Source organism: Puma concolor, chromosome A1, assembly GCF_028749965.1.
Source record: "Puma concolor isolate L17-30 chromosome A1, mPumCon1.1.hap2, whole genome shotgun sequence".
Classification (NCBI taxonomy): Eukaryota; Metazoa; Chordata; class Mammalia; order Carnivora; family Felidae; genus Puma; species Puma concolor.
Window position 1 is genome coordinate 152,919,929 of NC_141667.1, and position 19,266 is coordinate 152,939,194.

A 19,266-nucleotide genomic window follows, 5' to 3' on the forward strand; every position below is an offset into this window, starting at 1 on the left:
CCTGTCTCAGACACTCGACCTGCTCCCCTCACTCAGCCCCTCCCATGGGGCATGTTTTGGGAATAAGATCTTCCAGGGACATGAGAGACTCTGTCTACCACTACCCATGTAGGGTCTGTTCCTCTGCACACCCTCCAAGTCCCACCCCCCACAGGGATGTCCAGGTAGGGAGCATGGATGGGGACCCAGAGGAGAAGCAGGCACTGGAGGTGGCAAGGGGAAAGAAGACTTGAAGAGGTTGAAGACAGCTCTGCCATGGGCCAGGACTGCCATGCATCCAGTCCCCTAGCAGCATGCCCAGGCCCAGAGAAAGAGGAGGGTACAGGTGCTGGGCTGATGGTTTGTGGGGCCCGCCTGGGTTGGGGCCACCGGTGAAACACTCTGGAGAGGATAGGGCTTGGGGTCCTGTGTCCACCATGGCAGACACCTGGAACTAGGATGAGCAGCCTTCCCTGGTGAGAGGACTACAGGAGAGAAGGCCTCAGTTTCTTCCCTTACAAGTCCGGTGTGTGAAGTGGGTGACCCAAAGGGTTCCACATAATCAGAGAAGCGTGGGTTGGACTTGGTCCTCTAGGGATGGCCCACTGTGTTTGGGAACCCTGGTGGTCCTTTTAGTAGGGTCGCGTGGGGACTCGGGGGCCAGGAGCTGGTGTGGTTCGGCACGTGCCGAGCACTGGATTCTGACTCCAGCATGATTTAGAGAGGTGACCATCCTCACTAGAGCCTCGGATCTTAGTTTGGCAGTGGGGATGTGGCCGCCTATTGAGGCGACCTTGTGAGGGAACAGGGGAGCCTGCCGCCGGCTCCTCCGCCCACTGGACACTGGGGAGCCCCCACCTGCTCACAGGCACAGGAGGGTTTGGCTCCAGGTGTCCCGCCTGGGATGCAGTTCCAGCGCCGTCCACCAGGGGGAGGGCCTCGCCCACCGCCAGAGCGGGCCAGACGATAATTCCGGGTCCCAAATGCTAGCTGCTCACGGGTGCGAGGGACTCCGCATCCCCTCACCTCCTCCTTCACCTACTGACACCAAGCACTCGGCCCCGATGCCACAGTTCTGGATGGCCCCTGCCCTCCAGGAGCTCACGGTCTGGAGGGTACAGGGGCAAAAGCAAACGCATGTGCAAGGAGAAAAGCCAGTACAGGACGGAGGGGAGAGGAGGAAAGAAGAGGGAGTGAAAGAGATGAGATGAGGAGAGAGAAGAAGGGGAGGGGAGGATGGGGAGGAGGACCAGGAAGGAGGAGGAGGAGGTGGAGGAGGGGGGAAGGAGAAGAGAAGAGGGAGGAAGAAGAAGGGGGAGGGGGAGGAGGGAAGGGAGGAGGAGAGAGAGGAGGAGGGAGGAAGGAGAAGGGGAGGGGGAGGAATGTAGAGGAGGAGGGAGGAGGAAGACAGAGGGAGAAGAGAGGTGGGAGGAAGGTGGAGAGAGGGGAGGTGGTAGGGGGAGGGGGAGGGAGAAGAGAGGAGGGAGGAAGGAGAAGAAGGGGAGGGGGAGGAGAGAGCAGAGAGGAAGGAGGAAGGAGAAGGGGAGGGAAGAGAGTGGAGGAGAAGGAGCAAGGCAGTCATGGGAGGCAAGCAGAGCCTGGCAGAGGGCATCAGCTACCTATCAATCTATCCATCTATGGCCTTCGGTCACCCTGCCCAAAGCTTCCTGGCTCACAGCCTGCAGTGCCTCACAGGCTTAGCAGGAGCCTTGGCTTCAGGGTCTCCCAGGAGGCTGGGCTGTGCTCTCCACTGAGTCTCAACTGGGGATGCCCCTCTACCAAGCCCCTCACTCCTGAGTCCTTGACAGAGGGTGCCAGGGCCCTCCTTCAGTTCGTTGCCACGTGGGGTTCTCCACAAGGCAGCACATAAAAAGGCAGCTTGTTCTCCCATAGCCAGGGGTCAGGGGGAGTCATTTAGATAGAGGGACAGACACACAGAGAGGGAGAGAGGCACAGAGAGGGGCAGATGCAGATAGAGAAAAACACAGGAGGGAATACAGGAGACAATGAACAAGACAGAGCCTTGGGCTTCTCGCAGTGGCATCCGGCAGGTGACAGCCTCGCACTTTGCATCCTTCACAGTTAGACAGGAGTGACCAGGCCTCCCTGCTCAGGGCAGGGGCGGCGGGCACATTACAGAAGGATGTGGGCTCCAGGAAGTGGGGGTTGCCAGGATGCCACCACATGGCCAAGACAAGGCACTCTGGTCTGATCCTAAACATGGCAACAGGCCATTGAACTTGTGATGCCAGAATGGAAAGCTATCTGCCTTTCTGCTATTTCAGGCCCCTCATGGTGCAGACTGGGGCATGAGGGCAGGAGGGGGAGGTCAGGGCACTGGCACCCAGGCCCCAGGCTACATCTCAGTGTCTGAGCTACATGGGACAGACACCACTTCTCTGCCTGGAAGGGGCATCTCACATGTACCTGATCACATCACTGGGAAGTAAATGCTGGATAATTCCCACTGTGCAGTGGAGATGCCTGACAGGCAGTGATTCATCCAGGGTTACAGAACAGTCAGGTCTGTGTCCTCTGTGTCCTTAGAGCTGGGGTCCTGGCTGCACCCAGGCCATCTTGGGGGCCATGTTGGTGTAACTGTGTATGGACATGGGTTGGGGCAGCAGGGTGAGCAGTCAGAAGCCCTGAGGGGCCTTTTGGGGGGTGATCCTATCTGAGGAGGGGCCCAGGGAAGGGGACCCTAGGAAAAGACCTCAGTTCCTTGGTGATAGGTCCCCAAGATACCTTGGGCACACACATTCTAGAGACAGCCCTTACCAGCTCACTTGGACAGAGATACTGCCCCGAGCAAAGTGTCCTCCTGATGTGTACTGACTTCCTGAGGCTCTGGGCTCAGAAAACCCAAATGACAGCCTTTTCTGTTGCTATAGACATTGGCTCAGCCCTCACCCCAGTGCCTGTGGCCATTTGGCAAGAGGGACCCAAGAATAACACAGGAGAGCCCAAGCCACCACTGTGACTTCAGTTACCCTAACCCCCTGGCCACATCACTTCTTGCCTCCATGTTGTCCCATTGTTGGTGACAAGGAGAAAATTAGGGTGGAGCAGAGAAAGCAGGAGGTTGTCAGGATGAGGCCCTGTTTGTCTGGGGAGAGAGAGATGAGGGGTTATATGACCTGACATTAGGAGTGCAGGTCCAAGATGGCCAGCTGATGGCCAGCTGTACCTACTGAGGGCTCACCCAGGCCCCACCCTCACGACTGTTCTCACCACAATCGGGCCCTGGGAGCTGGGATGGCAGATGTTGGGGCCTGGTCCATGCTCTTGCCTAACTTTCCAGTGAGGGGTGTTTGAGAGATTCTCCTCTCAAAGGTCAGCCTTCCTGTTGCCACTGCCAGAAGCTGGCAGTGTCCGAGGAGGTCCTCGGGGACCCTAACCCCTAAATGGAACAAGGGGAAAGGAGTAGGCTTCCAGAGAGGGAAGACCCTTCCAGCTGAGCTGATGGCCTTGGCCAAGGGAAGCTCCACTCCCTGGCAGATACTGGGGGTTAGCCCTCATCCAACTGGTAGATAACAACCCTCTAGGCCCTACCTTGGCTGCTCCCTAAAGGTGAATTTCTAGGCAGAAGAGGGACAGTAGACATCTGTTTCAGTTCCCTGCTTCAGGGGGACTGTCCCCTCCTTGATGGAGGGGCTACACCTCCAAGTGTGGGCCTTTGGGGTTTGAAGCGTATGGGTACTGTTATGGGAGTGTCTTCCTGGGTGTCCTCTGACTCTGCTGTCTGCCTGCCTTCCCCCAGCACCTTCTCTCCAATCCTGGGTGCCTGGCTGGACCAGTCCCCAGAGGATCTCTGTCAGTTTCCATACCTTTCTCCCCAAAATGCTAGTGGACCAGCACAACTTAACGTGCCTGGTCTGGACCTGCTGCTCTGCCCAGATGTTCCTCACCCAGTGGAAGCCAACTGAGGCAGAGCCAGAGGGTCAGAAGAATTAGGGTGGCTGCTGTGATGATGGAAGAGGGGGCTGGGCCACAAACACAGGAGCAGAGAGTGGCCTCAGCCCACTCCTTTGGTGAACTCTAGTCTGGGAACCCTTCCTGGGACATGGCTCTTGGGTTGGCTTGGGTTTCTCTTAAAGGCAATAGGGTGTTTTCTGTTTTTGGAAAGTCACATGGAAAGGTAATCATGTTGGTTGAACATTCCTCTGCCTGCAGTTCATGTCAGCTCTGAAGCCAGATCCAGAGCTAATGACAGCTGTGTTGCCAGCTTTAGCAACTGCTCTGTGAGCATCAGTCTACCATCTCCAGAGTTGAAGTCAACTCCAGAGATAGCTTGAGCACGAGTTCTGGCACAAGGTCCATTTCCAACTCCACCACAGCTCCAGAGCTAGCCCCAGCATCTGCAAAATTATTACAGTGAGAGCCATTTCTAGCACCAGCTCCAGTGGTAAAGTCAGCTCTGTTGCCAGCTCTGGAAGGAAGGAATGAAGGAAGTAAGGAAAGAAGGAAGGAAGGGAGGGAGGGAGGAGGAGGAGGAGGAGGAGGAGGAGGAGGAGGAGGAGGAAGGGAGGGGAGGGAAGGAGGGAAAGGAAGGGAAGGAAGGAAGGAAGGAGGGAGGGAAGGAAGGAAGGGAGAAAGAAAAAGAAAAGATTCAAAGCCAGGTTCAGAACCAACTCTAGCACCATCTCTGGCACCAGATAGAGAGATGGGGTCAACTACAGCACGAGCTCTTACATCAGCTCCCAAGTTTGAGCCAGCTCTGGCACTGGCTCCAGTGCTAGTTCCAGAGTGAGGGTATTCACCAACCTCTGAGCTACAGTCAGCTCCATCATCAGGTCTGGCACCAACCCCAGAGATAGAGACTATGTCACCCACTCCTATGCCAGTTCCAGCAATAGCTCTAGCATGAGCTCTGGATCCAAAACTAATCTCAGAGTTAGAAACAGCACCAAGTTCTGAGCAAGAGCTAGCTCCACCACCAAGTCTAGAACTAGTTCCAGAGCCAGAGCCCACACCAGTGCCAGATTCTGCACCAGCATAAGGGCGAGAGCCAGCTCTGGCATGAGCTATGGCATCAGAGCCGGTGCCAGGTTTAGAGGAAGAGCAGCTATAGCACCAGCTCCACAGCTAGAACCAGTACAGCAACAGCTCTAGCTCCATCAGAGTTAGAAAGAGCTCAAGTACCATCACTACCACCAACTCCAGAGCTAGAGGCAGCTCAAACACCCACTTCCAGTCCAGCTGAAGTACAGGCTCTAGCTCCATCTCTGAGAGCAGATCCACACCTGCACCGGCTCCAGAGCAAGAGTCAGCTCACCTCCAGTGCCAACTCCATAACCAGAGCCTGGCTTGCTCTCTTCCTTCCTATTTTTTCTTTTGTCGCTTTTTTTTTATACTTTACAATTAAGTGTTTTGTTATAACATTTGTATAAAATAAAAATTTTCTTTTAAAGTATTTTAAATTGTACAATTCACCAGCATTAAGTACATTTGCAATGCTCTGAAACCACCACCACTGTCTAGTTTCAGAACATTTCATCACCTCAAACAGAAACCCTATCCCCCCTCATGAAGTGGTCCCTCTTCATTACCCCTGGACCCTGGAAACCAATCATCTTTTTTCTGTTTCTATAGTTTTACCTATTTTGCACATTTAAGTGGAACCAATCTGTGGTTTTGTGTGTGGCTTCTGTCACCAAGCATAGTATTTTTGAAGTCCCATCCATGCTGTGTCATGTCCCAGTATATGATCCGTATTGTGGCCAAATATTTCAGTGTACATGTAAAGAAATGGCCTTTATTCATCCCAAATCCATATCCACAAATTTACTTATCTGTTGCTGATGAACATTTGGGTTGTTTCCACTTTTTGGCTATTGCAAATAACGTTACTATGAATGTTCGTGTACAGACATGTGTTTGAGGGTCTGTCTTCAACTGTGTGGGAAGAATTGCTGAGTCAAATGGCAAGTCTGTGTCTAACTTCTTCAGAAACTGCCAGTGTTTTGCACAAAGGCTGCACCATTGTACATCTCCCACCCCGACTCCAGGGATGTATGAGGCCTCCAACCTCACCAACACTTGTTGTTCCTTGTTTTTTAAATTATAGTCACCTTTGCAGGTGTGAAATGGTATCACTGCAATGTCTGTGTTTTATCGATAAAAGACTCTTATCCTATTTATTATTTGCAAGTATTTTCTACCATCATGTGGGTTGCTTCCTTACCTCTTGTGTCCTTTGACACACAAAATTTTTTTTATTTTTGACAGAGAGAGTGCGAGCGTGAGCTAGGGAGGGGCAAAGAGAGAGGGAGACATAGAATCTGAAGCAGGCTCCAGACTCTGAGCAGTCACCACAGAGCTTGATGTGGAGCTCAAACTCACAAACCATGAGATCGTGACCTGGGCTGATGTTGGACGCTTAACCGACTGAGCCACCCAGGCAGCACTGACACACACAAGTTTTAAGTTTTGATGCTGTCCAATTTGTTTTACATTTTATTGCCTGTGCTTTTGGTGTCATATTCAAGAAACCAGTGTAAATCAAATGACATGAAGGTTGGCCCGTGTTTTTTGTCTAACAGTTTTAGAATTTTAGCTCTTAAATTTAGGTGTTGGATCTATTCTGAGTTAATCTTTATATATGGTGTGAGGTAAGGCTTCAGCTTTACTCTTTTGCATATGGATATTCACTTTCCCCAATACTACTGTTTGAAGTTTGTTTTCCTTCATTGGATGGTCTTGGTGCCTTTGTTGAAAAATCCACTGACCACACATGTATGGGTTTAATTCTTGGGTCTCAATTCTATTCCATTTACCTTGTATCTTGCAGCCTGACTGAATTTATTAGCTCTAACAGGTGTGTGTGTGTGTGTGTGTGTGTGTGTGTGTGTGTGTGTGTGTGTGTGTTCTTTAGGATTTTCTACATACAAGATCTTGTCATCTGTTAATGGACAGTCTTACCTCCTATTTTCCAATTTGGATGTTTTAGTTTTTTTGCCTAATTGCTCCATCCAGACCTTCGGTGAAATGTTGAGTAGGGGTGGTGGGAGTGGGTGTCTCTGTTCCCGACCTTAGGGAGAAAGCTGTCAGTAAGCTGTGCATGATGGTACTTGTGGATTTTTCATACATGCCCTTATCACGTTGAGGACATTTCCCATTTTCTCCTTTACTGAGTTCTCCTAGTGTGAAAGCATGTTGGATTTTGTCAAATACTCCTTCTGCAGCAGTGGAGATGATTGTGTAAATTTTTTCTCCTCCATTCTAATATATTTTCATATATGGAACAACCTTTCAATCCCTGGGGTAAATCCGTTGGCCATAATGTATAATCTTTTAATTTACTGCTGGATTCTGTTTGCTATGATTTATTGGGGCATTTTTGCACCTGTATCATAGAGGATATTGATCTATAGTTTTCCTGTGGGGTCTTTAGCTTTGTTTGGTATTAGGGTAATTTAGCCTTGTAGAAATCAGAAATGTTCCCTCCTCTTGGATTTGTCAGATGGGAAGAACTGGTATTAATTCTTCTTTAAATGTTTGGTAGGATTCACCAGTAGAATGTTTTGTAGTTCCTGTGCTTCTAGGAATTTTTACATTTCATCAAGATTATCCAATTTGTTGCTGTTCAATTGTTCGCAGTCTCTTTTAATAAACCCTTTTATTTCTGTAGGGTGGGCAGTGTTTTTCAAACTCTGTTTCTAATCCCTGTCTAGATTTCTCTTAGTCAACCTAGGTAAGGCTTGACAATTTTTGCATTTTTTCCCCAGAAAAAAAGTTTTGCTGATTTTCTCTACTGCTCTGTTCTTAATTACATTAATCTCTCCTCTAACATTTATTCTTTCAGTTTAGTTTTCTTTGTTTCTAGTTCATGAAGGGCATCTTCTAACTGACCAACTTCTCTAGGTTGTGGCTGACCCGGGCAGCCAGCACCACTTCCCTCCCAACATGTCAGCCCAGGCCACCACCAGACTCTGGTCTCATCCCTGAATCTCTCCCATGGCTGGGCATGATGCCTGACAGTTGATAGGTCGACCTGGCCTTCTGTGGACCACCTGCTGCCTTCAGTACCTTGTGCTTTCCAGGAACCTGAGGACCAGCTGACCTTAAGGAGCACTGCCAATGAGCACAGTACAGGTCACCTGTGCCCACAGGCACCATGAAGCATTCACTCGTGGTGAGTGAAGCACCTACTGGGTCTGATGACAGCAGTTATCTCTTCTTGTCTACATCTCCCCAGGACCCTGCCAAGAGGCATGGCTCTGCTTGCCAGTGCTCCAGCCTTTGTCGGATAGATGGACTCTCAGATTCCACCATCAAGGCCGACGGAGAGTGAGAGTCCTGCCAAGCCCCATCTCCACCCCATCCTCCCCCAGGAGGAAAGGCCCCTTCACATACTTCGCTCTTCACCAGGTGAGGAAAGGCAGATGAGTGCCACTGAAGGGCTCTGAGACCACAGGAGATGGGGTCAGTGGGAGGGGACCATTTCAGAGGAGGTGAGAGGGAAACTGAATTTTTGCACAACAGGTAAAAAAACAACAAAAAAGGGCTTACTGATTTGGACAATATTGAACATAAATGTAGAAGCTACAGGTGAATACCATATTAAAATCCTCTTTCTACGACAGCTGGGAGTTGTGATTTCGTCCTTTCATTTCCTGCATTTAAATGAAACAGACTCACTCCTCATTCAATAAGAAGTCTTGCAGGGTTATCAGTTTATTTTAGGTGTGGGATGTGAGAAGGGCCAGCCACAACTCTCCAGCCACTGCGAGACAGGCCCAGACACTCTTCCCTCGGAGGACATGGTCACATCAGTATTGTGACCCTGGACAGGAGCAGAGGCAGCCCCTCAGAATTCCCGGCATTTAGCGGTCAGAGGTACGTTCTCAGGTATGGGAACAACCACTCAAATTTGGGAGTCTTTATACAGCCCTTGCCAGGACTGTTGCCTCTCCCAGGACAGTAGCTGCATTATTACAATTTGGAGGAAGAGGGAAACTTCTGCTTCTCTTGCTGAGATTTCTTCTGACAAGAATTGAGAAATTAACAGTTTTCAAGGTCATACTCTGGAACTCCATCAGACCATAGTGGGAAAAATCGTAAAAACAAAACAAAAGCCAGAAGCAAGGGAGAACACATATGGAAAGGATGAGGCCAGAGAAAGGTTATTAGTAAATGTACTGAGAGCAGGCAGGACTTAGCCTCTGCAAGCCTCCCCAAGGACTTCCCATGGTCCACTCTTTACCTACACTTAACACCTCCTGGGAGGTGGTCTCTGACCTCAGAATTCCTTTTCCTGCTGGCTTCTTGTCCAGGGGAAAGGTTTGTGATGCAGAATTTAGAGCTACAGCTGGGCCTCATCCCATAAGCATCCCCACAATGCCTTGCACAATAGCTTACTCCAGAAATGCCCTAGACGGGGACACTATGGTCACTCTGGTCAAGGCCTGTGCCTTGGTTATGTGACAGGAGTGCCAACATTTCCCATGAGGAGGCTGAAAGATGTAGCCTGACAGGTGAGGGGTGTCACCAGAAATGACCATCCATGGGCACCACAGTCGCTCCCTTACCAATACCAGAATGCCTCCAATCCGTGGGAAACACACACTGCCCTGAGCTTACTGGAGTGCCCTCCCATATCCTTCCCCAAGACCAGAGGCTGAAGGGCTACACCAGACATGCCAGAAAGCCTCCAAGGCCCTACATAACTTCCTGTGTGTCCCGTCACAGACTTCCAGTAGCATCCCAACAGACAGCCTACAGAAGCAAGAGCTAGGTGAATTAGGGGGCAATTCTGAGTTATCCCCTCCTCCCCAGTGGCTGCTAGTATCACCTACACACACAGCAGGGCTCACGTCTGCCAGGCCCAAGGAGTGTGCAGATCGTCCAACATAAGCCACCCGGGTGGCTCAGTTGGTTAAGCATCTGATTGTTTTTGGCTCAGGTCATAATCTCAAGGTTCATTAGACTGAACCCCATGTCGGGCTCTGTGCTGACAGTGTGGAGGCTGCTTGGGATTCTCTCTCCCTCTCTTTCACACTCTCAAAATAAATAAACTTTAAAAAAAGAACAACATGGAGCAAGAAGCTGCTCACATGTGGCATCTCTTGGTTTGGATGGTCCAGAATTGTCACATGTGGCACTTCTTGGTTTGGAAGATCCAGAATTACCACGCAAGGGACGCCAGATGAACGATCACACATGGGTTTGCAGAGCGAGTATCTGATGGCACACCGTGGCTATGGAGGGAGCTGTAAAGAGAATGACGGTAAGTGATGACCTGGCCTGGGACAGTCCAGGGGTCCCGAATGGGAAGTGTGCAACAAGACAGGGTCTGATAGCACCAAGTGGGTGTGCTAGGATCAAATGTTTGACAGCACAGGAGGAGCAAGTGGTAAGCACTGCAGAAGGATGTGCTGGGGTGAAAGCTGGAGAAGAAAACACACAAGCATAGACTGTGGATTGTGCACAAGTGTGTAAAAGGTGACCGAAATGGCAAATAATGGCTGTGCAAAGAGCAAAAAAATGGCAGAGTGGGCATTCCCATGGTGGAAGCTGATGGTATGGAACAAAGGTGCAAGGGGCAACTGTTCAATAACCCAGTGAATGCACACTGGTTTAGTCAGCGTGCCAAAACATGGCTGGAAAACACTTAGGGAAGCGTGCAAACATGACTGTCCAACGGCAGAGTACAGGGGGGCCCGGTGCAAAGGAGTACACAGAGGGTGGCCGTACGACTGCCCACAGCAGCTGGGCAAGGTGCTCAATGTCAGGGTGGGTGGTCAGAAGCAAGGGAACACTGGGGAGTGATTGGTGGTCAGGTCCACATCCTCTTGGCCAGGCCACAGCGCCCACCCATTTGGTCCAACGCCAGGCTGGATATCACTGTTAAGGCATCTCTCAGATATGATTAACTTTTAATGCTGCACACCTCAACAAAGCAGATGACGCTCCACAGTGTGGGTGGGCCTCACCCAATCAGCTCAAGGCCTTATGAGCAAGGACTGAGGTTTCCCAAAGAAGCAATTCTGCTTCCAGGCTGCCACACACACCCTCCTGAGTTTCCAGGCTTTGGACCAAAGGGTACAGTGTCAACACATCTCACTCACCATCTCTCGCTCTAGGTAGATCCTGTGGGTTCCATTTCTCTGGAGAACCCTACCACCCTGTTAAGTGGCACACAGGTGTGAAAACTGAATGGCACAGGTGAGCATGCAGTTCAAATAGACCACAGGGTGCAACGATGAACTTTTTTTGCCTGGCAGAGGTGCCGTGCAAGGTTTGGAGGCTCGACGGGGCAGATGTGCTCTGAACCACATACTGCTTGTTTGGTGGCTTAGGATGACAAACATGAGTGAAGGGTGGAAGAGGGTCACAGGGGCCCTGGAGACCATGGGAAGTACTTATCCATAGTTACCTAAGTAGGAGAGTCCCAAACCTGCAAAATGCTAATACAGAAAATTTCCACTGATTTCACATTAACTTTACCAGTGCCATCTCTGCCTATACACCTGGCTGGTGGGGCATAGATATTTTTGATGGTACACACATACACGTAGAGTTGCTCCAGAATCAAAGTGGGACTCATAATACAAGAAAGGTAGAAAAAAACATCTTTAGGTTCATGGTCTATTGTTTTATGTGCAGAGAGAGTGTGCTTACTAAGGGGCACTGCTAAGTACCATCAGAGAGCTGCCAAAATGGCCAGTAGAAACATCTAGTTTTGCTGGTTCTCAGCTCCATTCAATTCTTTACACACCTTTCAGCATCTGGTAGGTACAAGATTCTACAAAGTTACTGTGGGGGTTCAAGATGGTTAACACAAGCTCCTGACTCTTAGGAGCTTATAATCAGCTAGAGGAGATCAGTAATAAATATAGATACATGCAATGTGGAGTTAGCAAAGTGCCAGGGAAATACTGAAGGGACACTTCTGATTGGGAAGGAGAGAGGTTCACTCAGGAGGTGGCATCTGATGGAAGCTACAAAAGAGGTAGAGTCTGAGTAGATGAAAACACGTAGCCCTCGCTGGGCTCCAGGTCTACCCCTGATGGGAAAAGGCAGGGCTGTCTCAAGCAGGAGAGAAATAAAACCCAGCAGACCCACAGACCCTGAGTGGTGCCCGAGTGCTGCACCACAGTGATTCCTGGGGGCATGCGTGAGGCCAAGGACAGGGCACAGGGCCGCAGAGGGAAGGCAGGTTCTGTGTAAACAATGGCTCTAGTGTGGGACAGAGACAGAAGCCCTGGCCTGGGGGCTGCCCTGGGCCCCAGTCCCCGCCAACAAGAAGGGGCTTGCTCCAGGGGAAGATGCACATTCACACAGTGGTCCTGCTGCAGAGGGTACCCTGCCAGACACACCGGCTGCCTCACGCTGCCGTGGACGGGAGGCCTGTGGGCTTGCAGGCTGGTCTTTGCTAAAAGGCCGGGGGCACTGAGAATCCCAGCCACCTTCTGCCCCCACCTGAGTCCCCAGCACACTCCAGCCTTATTGCTGCAGATCTCACTTATCAACACCTCCCACCCAGCACCTCACTGGATCCAGAATACTCAGCCCTGGCCGAACCTCAGGACCAGGAGCCTGGACCCTCTGCACAGGCATTAGGGCCCCAGGGAGGCCAGCGGACAGCCAGGACGTTATCACGCCCTTAAGAGCAGGAGCCATGCCTGGGACACTGGAGGCCACAAGGCTCAGTGGGAGGTGATGTGTCCCAGGCTACACAGAAGCGTGGAGCTTTATTTCCGGAAGGCGCACCAGAGGAGACCACCTACCCTCCATGCTGGTGCCCCACAATCCTGTCACGTCATGGGGTACCTGATCCACGCAGCATGCATTAAAGAGTCGTGGTGGTGACCACGACCTCCTCTAGCTGCTTCAGAAGCTCCTCAGGCTGCGGCGAGAACATGCTAGTGTCCACTTTCTGGAAGTCTGGGTGGGCCACCACAGACGCCAGCACCTCGGCAATCCGGCCGATGTCGAAAGCAGCCTGCTGGGGGCCCAGCACGGTGCCCTCGCCACCCTCACCCTCCACTTCATCAGGGCCCATCCCCTTCGCCAGCAGGAGAAGCCTCCTCTCAGCGATGATCTTGAGGAAGCGGTAAAATTCTTCAAAATTGATCCCAGAGCAAGCCCTCATGATGACCTGGCCAGAGAGGAGCAGCCAGTGAGCCACAGCTTGCTCGCGGCTCCAGGCAAGTATCTGCTGACTGTGGGCAGGGCCCAGACCACAAAGGATCCAGAGACTTGGCCCAGTTCTCGAGGATGGGGACAGAGATGACTGGGGGTCAGCCAGTGATGGGATGGGTCTGAGTCCTGCAAGCTGGAAACCCCAGTGACCTGCCCCAGGCCCAGAGGGACCTTCACACAGGCAGACCTAGAGGCTACCACGCCCCCAAGACCACAGCTCTAGCCCCCTCTGAGAATGTAGGCTGCCCTGGGGGCTGCCCCACACCCTCCCCACACTGCAGCCATGGCTCTGCAGAGCCCCTCCCCAGTCCCCACTGTAGCCCTGTGGAGCCCCCTCCCCAGTCCCCACTGCAGCCCTGCGGAGCCCCTCCCAGTACTTCCCACACCCCCGTCCTGTCCAGGCTGGCCTACCTGGCAATGATGGTGCCAGTCAGGCATGGTGTCCCTCCACTCACTGACCTCCTGCTGCACGGCACAGAGCTCTTGCTGCAGGAAGTGCCACATGTTGGCCAGGTTACAGCCATTAACCCAGTTGTGGTTGATGGAGATGGTGTCCTCCTGGGAGGGGTGAGGCAGAGGTGTCCCCATGAGCCCAGGGCAGGTACCGCCCCTCCCCCGGCCTGGAGGTCCTTCCAGCCCTCCCCAGCCCTGAAAGGGCTGCTCTTGTGTCCCAGAGGTGCCAGCAGGGAGAGCGGGCTGGTGGAACCTGGCCTGCACGCAGGCTCTCCTAGACAGGGTGGGGTCAGCAGAGGTGGGCCTAAACCCTCTCTGTGGAGAGGCATCTGAGAACATGCCAGGGGTGAGGACTGGTGGGCCGGCCAAGGGGCAGTCACAGGGGGAGACAGACTCTCTGGGGCGGGAGCCACACCAGGAGGACCCCAGGACGTGTCTCCCTGGCCCATCTGGGCCATGCTGCAGGCATGTGGGATGCGGTGTGCCCACCCTACCAGGTTGTGGACTTGGTGGTGCCAGCCACTGGGCACAAACACCATCTCGCCCGCCTCCTGCGTGACCTCCAGCGGGGGGCTGCAGTGCTCACGAGTGGGGTACAGACGGCGGTCAAGGAGTGCAGGGGAGGTCACATCGTAGGGCAGGCCACCATGGCAATCCCGCAGGGCTTCTTCCTGCCCTGGAGGAAAGAAGAACCACTTTTTCCTCCCACAAATGTTGACAGACCAGCTGAAGGAGCGGAAGATGTCGGCGTGAAACGGTGACCTGTGCAAAACATCCCCTTAGTGCCTCTTGGCTGGGTGCCGTCTGGTTCTTTCCAGTGGGACGGCCACAGGCAGAGCCCCAGGGGGGAGAAGTGGGTTAAACTGGCCAGAAACAGGGGCTCTCATGGAGTGGATGGGCTTCAGGACTGCATGCAGGGAAGCAGAGGGGACGAGGTGCCAGCAGGAGGGAGGAAGCGGACAGACTGTACCAGGTGCCAGTGGGCCCCATGTAGACGAAGCGGTAGTCGTCCACATCCAGAGAGTCCCAGTACTCGTTCAGCCAGTCGGATGAGAAGTACACAGGCAAGGTGAAGACGTCCTCCGCCGATGAGTCCCTGGAGGGGGTGGCAGGGGGCTGTGGCAGGAGTGGCTAACAAGATGCCAGATCCTAAGCATTCTGGAATGATGAGTAACCCTGAGCTGCCTTCCAGAGCCAGTGCCAACTGACCACCCAGCGCCAGTCCAGCCACCAGATGACCACAGCCTCCATGGCCCAACCACAGTCACAGCAGGTAAAATGGCTTTGGGGGCGCATCGACCACACAGGCAGGGACCTGACTGCTCCAGAACTTTCCAGCACCACTTCTAGGATTTCACCCTCTGGCTGGACTACGGCTCCAGATGCCTCATCTGCATCATCCTGTCTTTCCAGAGTCTGGGGACCTCTGTGCTTTCACCCCACCAGTGACCTCCAGTCTGAGTGGATGCGAGACCACAGGCCCATATATGCTGATATCCTTCTCTCCTACCTCTCAACACTCCAAATCCCTCTGGTCCAAAAACCTGATCCCACAACCAAGCTGATGGGGCCCCAGGCACAAGAGCACACCAAAGCAGCCCAAGGGAGTGGGTAGCCCCCCCAACAACATGCTGGAACAAGCTTCTGGAGCCACTCACACATCTCTCATGGTCACAGGCCACAAGGGGGGGAACCCCAGGAGCCCCAAACCACCTGTAGTTACCCAGAACACCGGCCACTCCCTCTGCGGCCATGCCTTTATGTGCCATCAGACTCCTGCTTATCCTTCAAAACCCTGCTCCAATGTCATGTCTCTGATGGCCACCTCTGCCTGCCTGACCCAAGTGTTGCTTGGTTCTTTCTTCTATGGTTTCCAGGGTTTCCATATGTGACACTCAGCCAAAATCAGCCACCATATAATCACTGAACAAGTTTCTTGAACAAGTTCTCGTGCAATACCTAGAACGCACACCAGAAAACTCACTTATTGTTTACTGGAAGCCTGAATCCACAGTGCAGGAGCATCTGGGTCTACAAGTCCATACGTGCTGCTGGAACAGGAGTCCCTGAGGGCCAGGACCTGTGTCTGGTCTGTGAGGAACAAGCAGCACTGGGGCAGAAAGCACCCAGGGCATGCTGCTGCCAAGTGCACTTTTGAATTAGTCTCAGGAACCTCAAGGGAGCGAATCTAGTCTCAGTTTACCTTTCTGAACCTTACTTTCCACACCAGCAAAACGAGAATTCAGTCATTCACTCATCCATCCGACACTAACTTAACACCCACTCTGTGCCCTGTGCTGCTCGCTGGGGTCTGAGTACAATGGTCGATGCTTGTGAAAAACACACCCCTGAGCAGGGGAAAGGGACAAAAAAACCCCAGGACGACCTCAGAGAGTGGGAACACAGCAGATGGGACGAGGCTGCCCATGCATGTCAGAGCTCCCAGGGAAAGAAACGAGTGCTAGGTGGGGAGACCACAACACGCCTCCTTACAGACAGAGAGTTGCTGGTCAGTGATGGAGACTTGCTGGAGACTGGAAACTCCCAGTCCAAGGTGTACAGGCACTGGCCTAACTTGGAAAAGCAGGGCTGGAAAGGGAAGGCCAGTCCTAGTGGCACCTGAGAGGAAAGGCGAAGGCTGAGTACTACCTGCCAGCTAGAGAGGGTGGAGTCCTCAAAGAGGGTTCTGGGCAAACGTGAAGCAGAAGAGGTGGCCGCGGGAGCCCACATTCCTCACAGTCACCCACCCTGTGATTGAAGAGGACGCCTCCAACCGCGGATGAGAGCCAGGTCTGTGCGTGCCGAAACACCCTGGCTGGGGGCGGGGCGCCTGGCTGGCTCAATCCACTGAGCGTCGGGAGTCTTGATTTGTGCTCAGGTGGTGGGTGATTCCAGAACCGCGAGATCCAGCCCCGGTGTTGTGGTCTGCGCTGAGCGTGCAGCCTGCTTGGGATCCTTTCTCTCCCTATCCCTCTTCCCCCCCTGAAACAAAATCCCTAACTGGGGAGAAGATGAGCTGCCCCCCGTGTGCAACCAGGGCTCGTTTAGGTACAGGTGAAACAGCGCCCCTGCGCGCGCAGCGCCCCTTTACCTGCACAGGTGCCAGTCTTTGAGATAGAGGCAGCCCCGAGGAGAGAAATAGCCACCCTGGATGTACTCTTGCCAGTAGCTGATGTAGTCTCTGAGCGGCATGTGTTCTTTGGGGTTCGAATTGTACTCCTGCACCCCGCAGTTGGCAACGGGCACAACGACGTCTCCTGAAACAACAGGGTCCGGCACTGACTCCTCCGAGGCTCTCCGAAGACGACCACCCTCGGTACGCGCTCCCACCACCGGCTGCCGGCCCCCGATCCTCACCGTACTTCCGAAGCAGGTGCTCGAAGTTGGGCTTCCCGCTGGACGTCACCCAGTGCCTGCGGCTGCCCCAGCCGGCGGTGAAGGAGCTGGAGAAGACGCACGGCATGTTGGGAAGCAGGTAGCCCTTGAAGAAGTCGGCGTAGGAAAACGAGTCCGGATTCTCGATGAAGTCCACGCAGCCTGGGGGCGGGCAGGCGCCGCCTGGGGGCCGCCCCTGCAGGCCTCGGAAATGATTTTCGGCGTAGACGCGCGTCTCTCTGTCCATTCCGGCACAGGCTGGGCGTCCGCGCCGGGCGGGCGGCGCAAAGGCCGCCGCTGCCCGGTGAGGGGCGTACGCCCGGACTCTCGCCTCCCCTTGTCCGGCCCGAAGACTGGGAGTGATCGGAAGTACTTGCTGAAACTACTTCCGGAGCAGACGTTAGGGGCACCGGCTGCTCACGGCCTCCGTGCCGGCCGGAGCGAAAACCGCGACGCACAGGCTCTCAGAGCCCACGGTCGGCCCGGCGCCGCGGAGCGGAATTAAAAGCATGCGGGTAGAGTTCCTGCCCGAGTACGAAACAGGGAGCGCCGGGCACTGGACGCATGCGCGTAGCAGCCTGCGGGCCTCATTCTGCGCAGGCGCGGGGGCGTCCCTTAGCACCTCTGAAGCATCTGGTCCCTCCCGCGGCACCTCTGAAGCATCTGGTCCCTCCCGCGTCTGAGATTGTCAAGCCGCGCGAGACCCGAGTCTCGCGGTCTGAGGGCCTCCCGGGTGACACAGGTAAGCGGCGCCCGCACTGTGCGGCTGGGCCTCTGCCGGAGCCCGCCCACACCTCCCGCGGCACAGTCCCGCCTTCCACTGCTGTCGCGGTGAGAACCCCTCCTCTTCCCAGCGCGCCACTGACCAGGGGAGATGGTGGGGCGTGCACTGGGCTGACGAAGGGGCATGGGGGTCAGAGGTGGGGCCCTGGGGAACGCTGGGGGCCCAGGGAGTGATGGGGACCAGGAGGGGACGCTGGGCACCTGGAGGGGATGCTGGGGTTCCGAGGGTGATAGGGACCTGGAGGGGATGCTGGGAACCTGGAGGGGATGTTGGGGGACCTGGAAGGGATTCTGGAGGACCTGGAAGGGATGCTGGGGGCCCAGAGGGTGAGGACCTGGAGGGGATGCTGGGAGCCCAGGGGGTTGATGGGCCCTGGATGGGATGCTGGGTACCTAGAAGGGATACAGTAGCCCAGGGAGTGATGGAGACCAGGAGGGGACGTTGGGGGCCCCGGGGGGATAATAGGGACCTGAAGGGGATGCTGGGAACCTGGAGGGGATGATGGGGACCTGGACAGGATTCTCGGGGCCCAGGGTGTAATGACCTGGAGGAGATGCAGGGCCTAGGGAGTGATGGGGACCTGTAGGGGATGCTGGGGGCCCAGGGGGTAATGGCCTGGAGGGGATGCTGGGGGCTCAGGGGGTGATGGGGACCTGGATAGAATGCTGGGGCCCAGGAGGCTAATGGCCTGGAGGGGATGTGAGGCCCAGGGTGTGATGGGGACCTGGGTGAGATGCTGGGGGCCCAGACGGTGAGGACCTGGACGGGATGCTGGAGGCCCAAGGGGTGATGGAGGCCTGGATGGGATGCTGGGGGCCCAGGGGGTGATGGGGGCCTGGACAGGATGCAGGGGCCCAGGGGGTGATGGGGACCTGGACAGGATGCTGGAGGCCCAAGGGGTGATGGAGGCCTGGATGGGATGCTGGGGGCCCAGAGAGTGAGGACCTAGACGGGATGCTGGAGGCCCAAGGGGTGATGGAGGCCTGGATGGGATGCTGGGGGCCCAGGGGGTAATGGAGGCCTGGATGGGATACTGAGAGCCCAGGGGTTGATCGGGCCCAGGGGGTGATGGAGGCCTGGATGGGATACTGGGAGCCCAGGGGTTGATCAGGCCCAGGGGATGATGGAGGCCTAGATGGGATGCTGGGGGCCCAGGGGGTGATGGAGGCCTGGATGGGATGCTAGGAGCCCAGGGGGTGATGGGGGCCCAGGGGGTGATGGAGGCCTGGACGGGATGCTGGGGGTCCAGGGGGTGATGGAATCCTGGATGGGATGCTGGGGGCCCAGGGGGTAATGGCCTGGAGGGGATGCTGGGAGCCCAGGGGGTGATGGAGTCCTGGATGGGATGCTGGGAGCCCAGGGAGTAATGACCTGGAGGGGATACCGGAGGCCCGGGGGGTGATGGGGGCCTGGACAGGATGCTGGGGGCCAGGAGGGAATCCTGGGACCCATTGGGATGGTGAGGGCCGGGAGGGCATGATGGGGGAATAAGGTGCCTGAAATGGAAGTGTGGGGGATCAAGAGTGAGG

At 54.6% G+C, this 19,266-nt stretch overlaps 2 protein-coding genes across 4 annotated transcripts in view; one reads left to right on the top strand and one right to left on the bottom strand.

The window, feature by feature from the left end:
* Nucleotides 1-8,627: 8,627 nt before the first annotated feature.
* On the bottom strand, nt 8,628-17,332 carry JMJD4 (jumonji domain containing 4). 2 transcript variants are annotated; one of them, XM_086706925.1, is made up of 7 exons: nt 16,936-17,332; nt 16,670-16,835; nt 14,549-14,674; nt 14,073-14,340; nt 13,537-13,683; nt 12,754-13,081; nt 8,628-10,190 (listed from the first exon to the last, which is right to left on the bottom strand). In XM_086706925.1, exons 1-6 carry the CDS (start codon nt 17,198-17,200, stop codon nt 12,773-12,775), a joined length of 1,281 nt encoding a protein of 426 aa, XP_086563051.1. In that variant the 5' UTR covers nt 17,201-17,332; the 3' UTR covers nt 8,628-10,190; nt 12,754-12,772. The 2 variants fall into 2 exon arrangements, with proteins under 2 accessions (XP_086563051.1, XP_025776011.1); XM_025920226.2 differs by having other exon boundaries at nt 8,628-13,081; nt 16,936-17,331.
* Nucleotides 17,333-17,601: 269 nt separating this feature from the next.
* Nucleotides 17,602-19,266, top strand: part of SNAP47 (synaptosome associated protein 47) — a 50,109-nt gene continuing 48,444 nt past the window's right edge. For both annotated transcript variants that reach the window (XR_015251247.1, XM_025920223.2), the window contains exon 1: nt 17,602-17,695. The gene's annotated coding sequence lies outside the window, so the exon portion shown is untranslated. The remainder of the gene's footprint in view (nt 17,696-19,266) is intronic.

What these genes read in the sequence shown, in the direction of transcription:
- JMJD4 (XM_086706925.1), bottom strand. Translation starts at nt 17,200, where the DNA reads ATGGACAGAGAGACGCGCGTCTACGCCGAAAATCATTTCCGAGGCCTG. An exon ending in AAAGACTGGCACCTGTGCAG is followed by an intron (nt 14,675 to 16,669) that starts GTAAAGGGGCGC and finishes CACCCCCTCCAG; the next exon opens with GGACTCATCGGCGGAGGACG. An exon ending in ATGGGGCCCACTGGCACCTG is followed by an intron (nt 14,341 to 14,548) that starts GTACAGTCTGTC and finishes TGTTTTGCACAG; the next exon opens with GTCACCGTTTCACGCCGACA.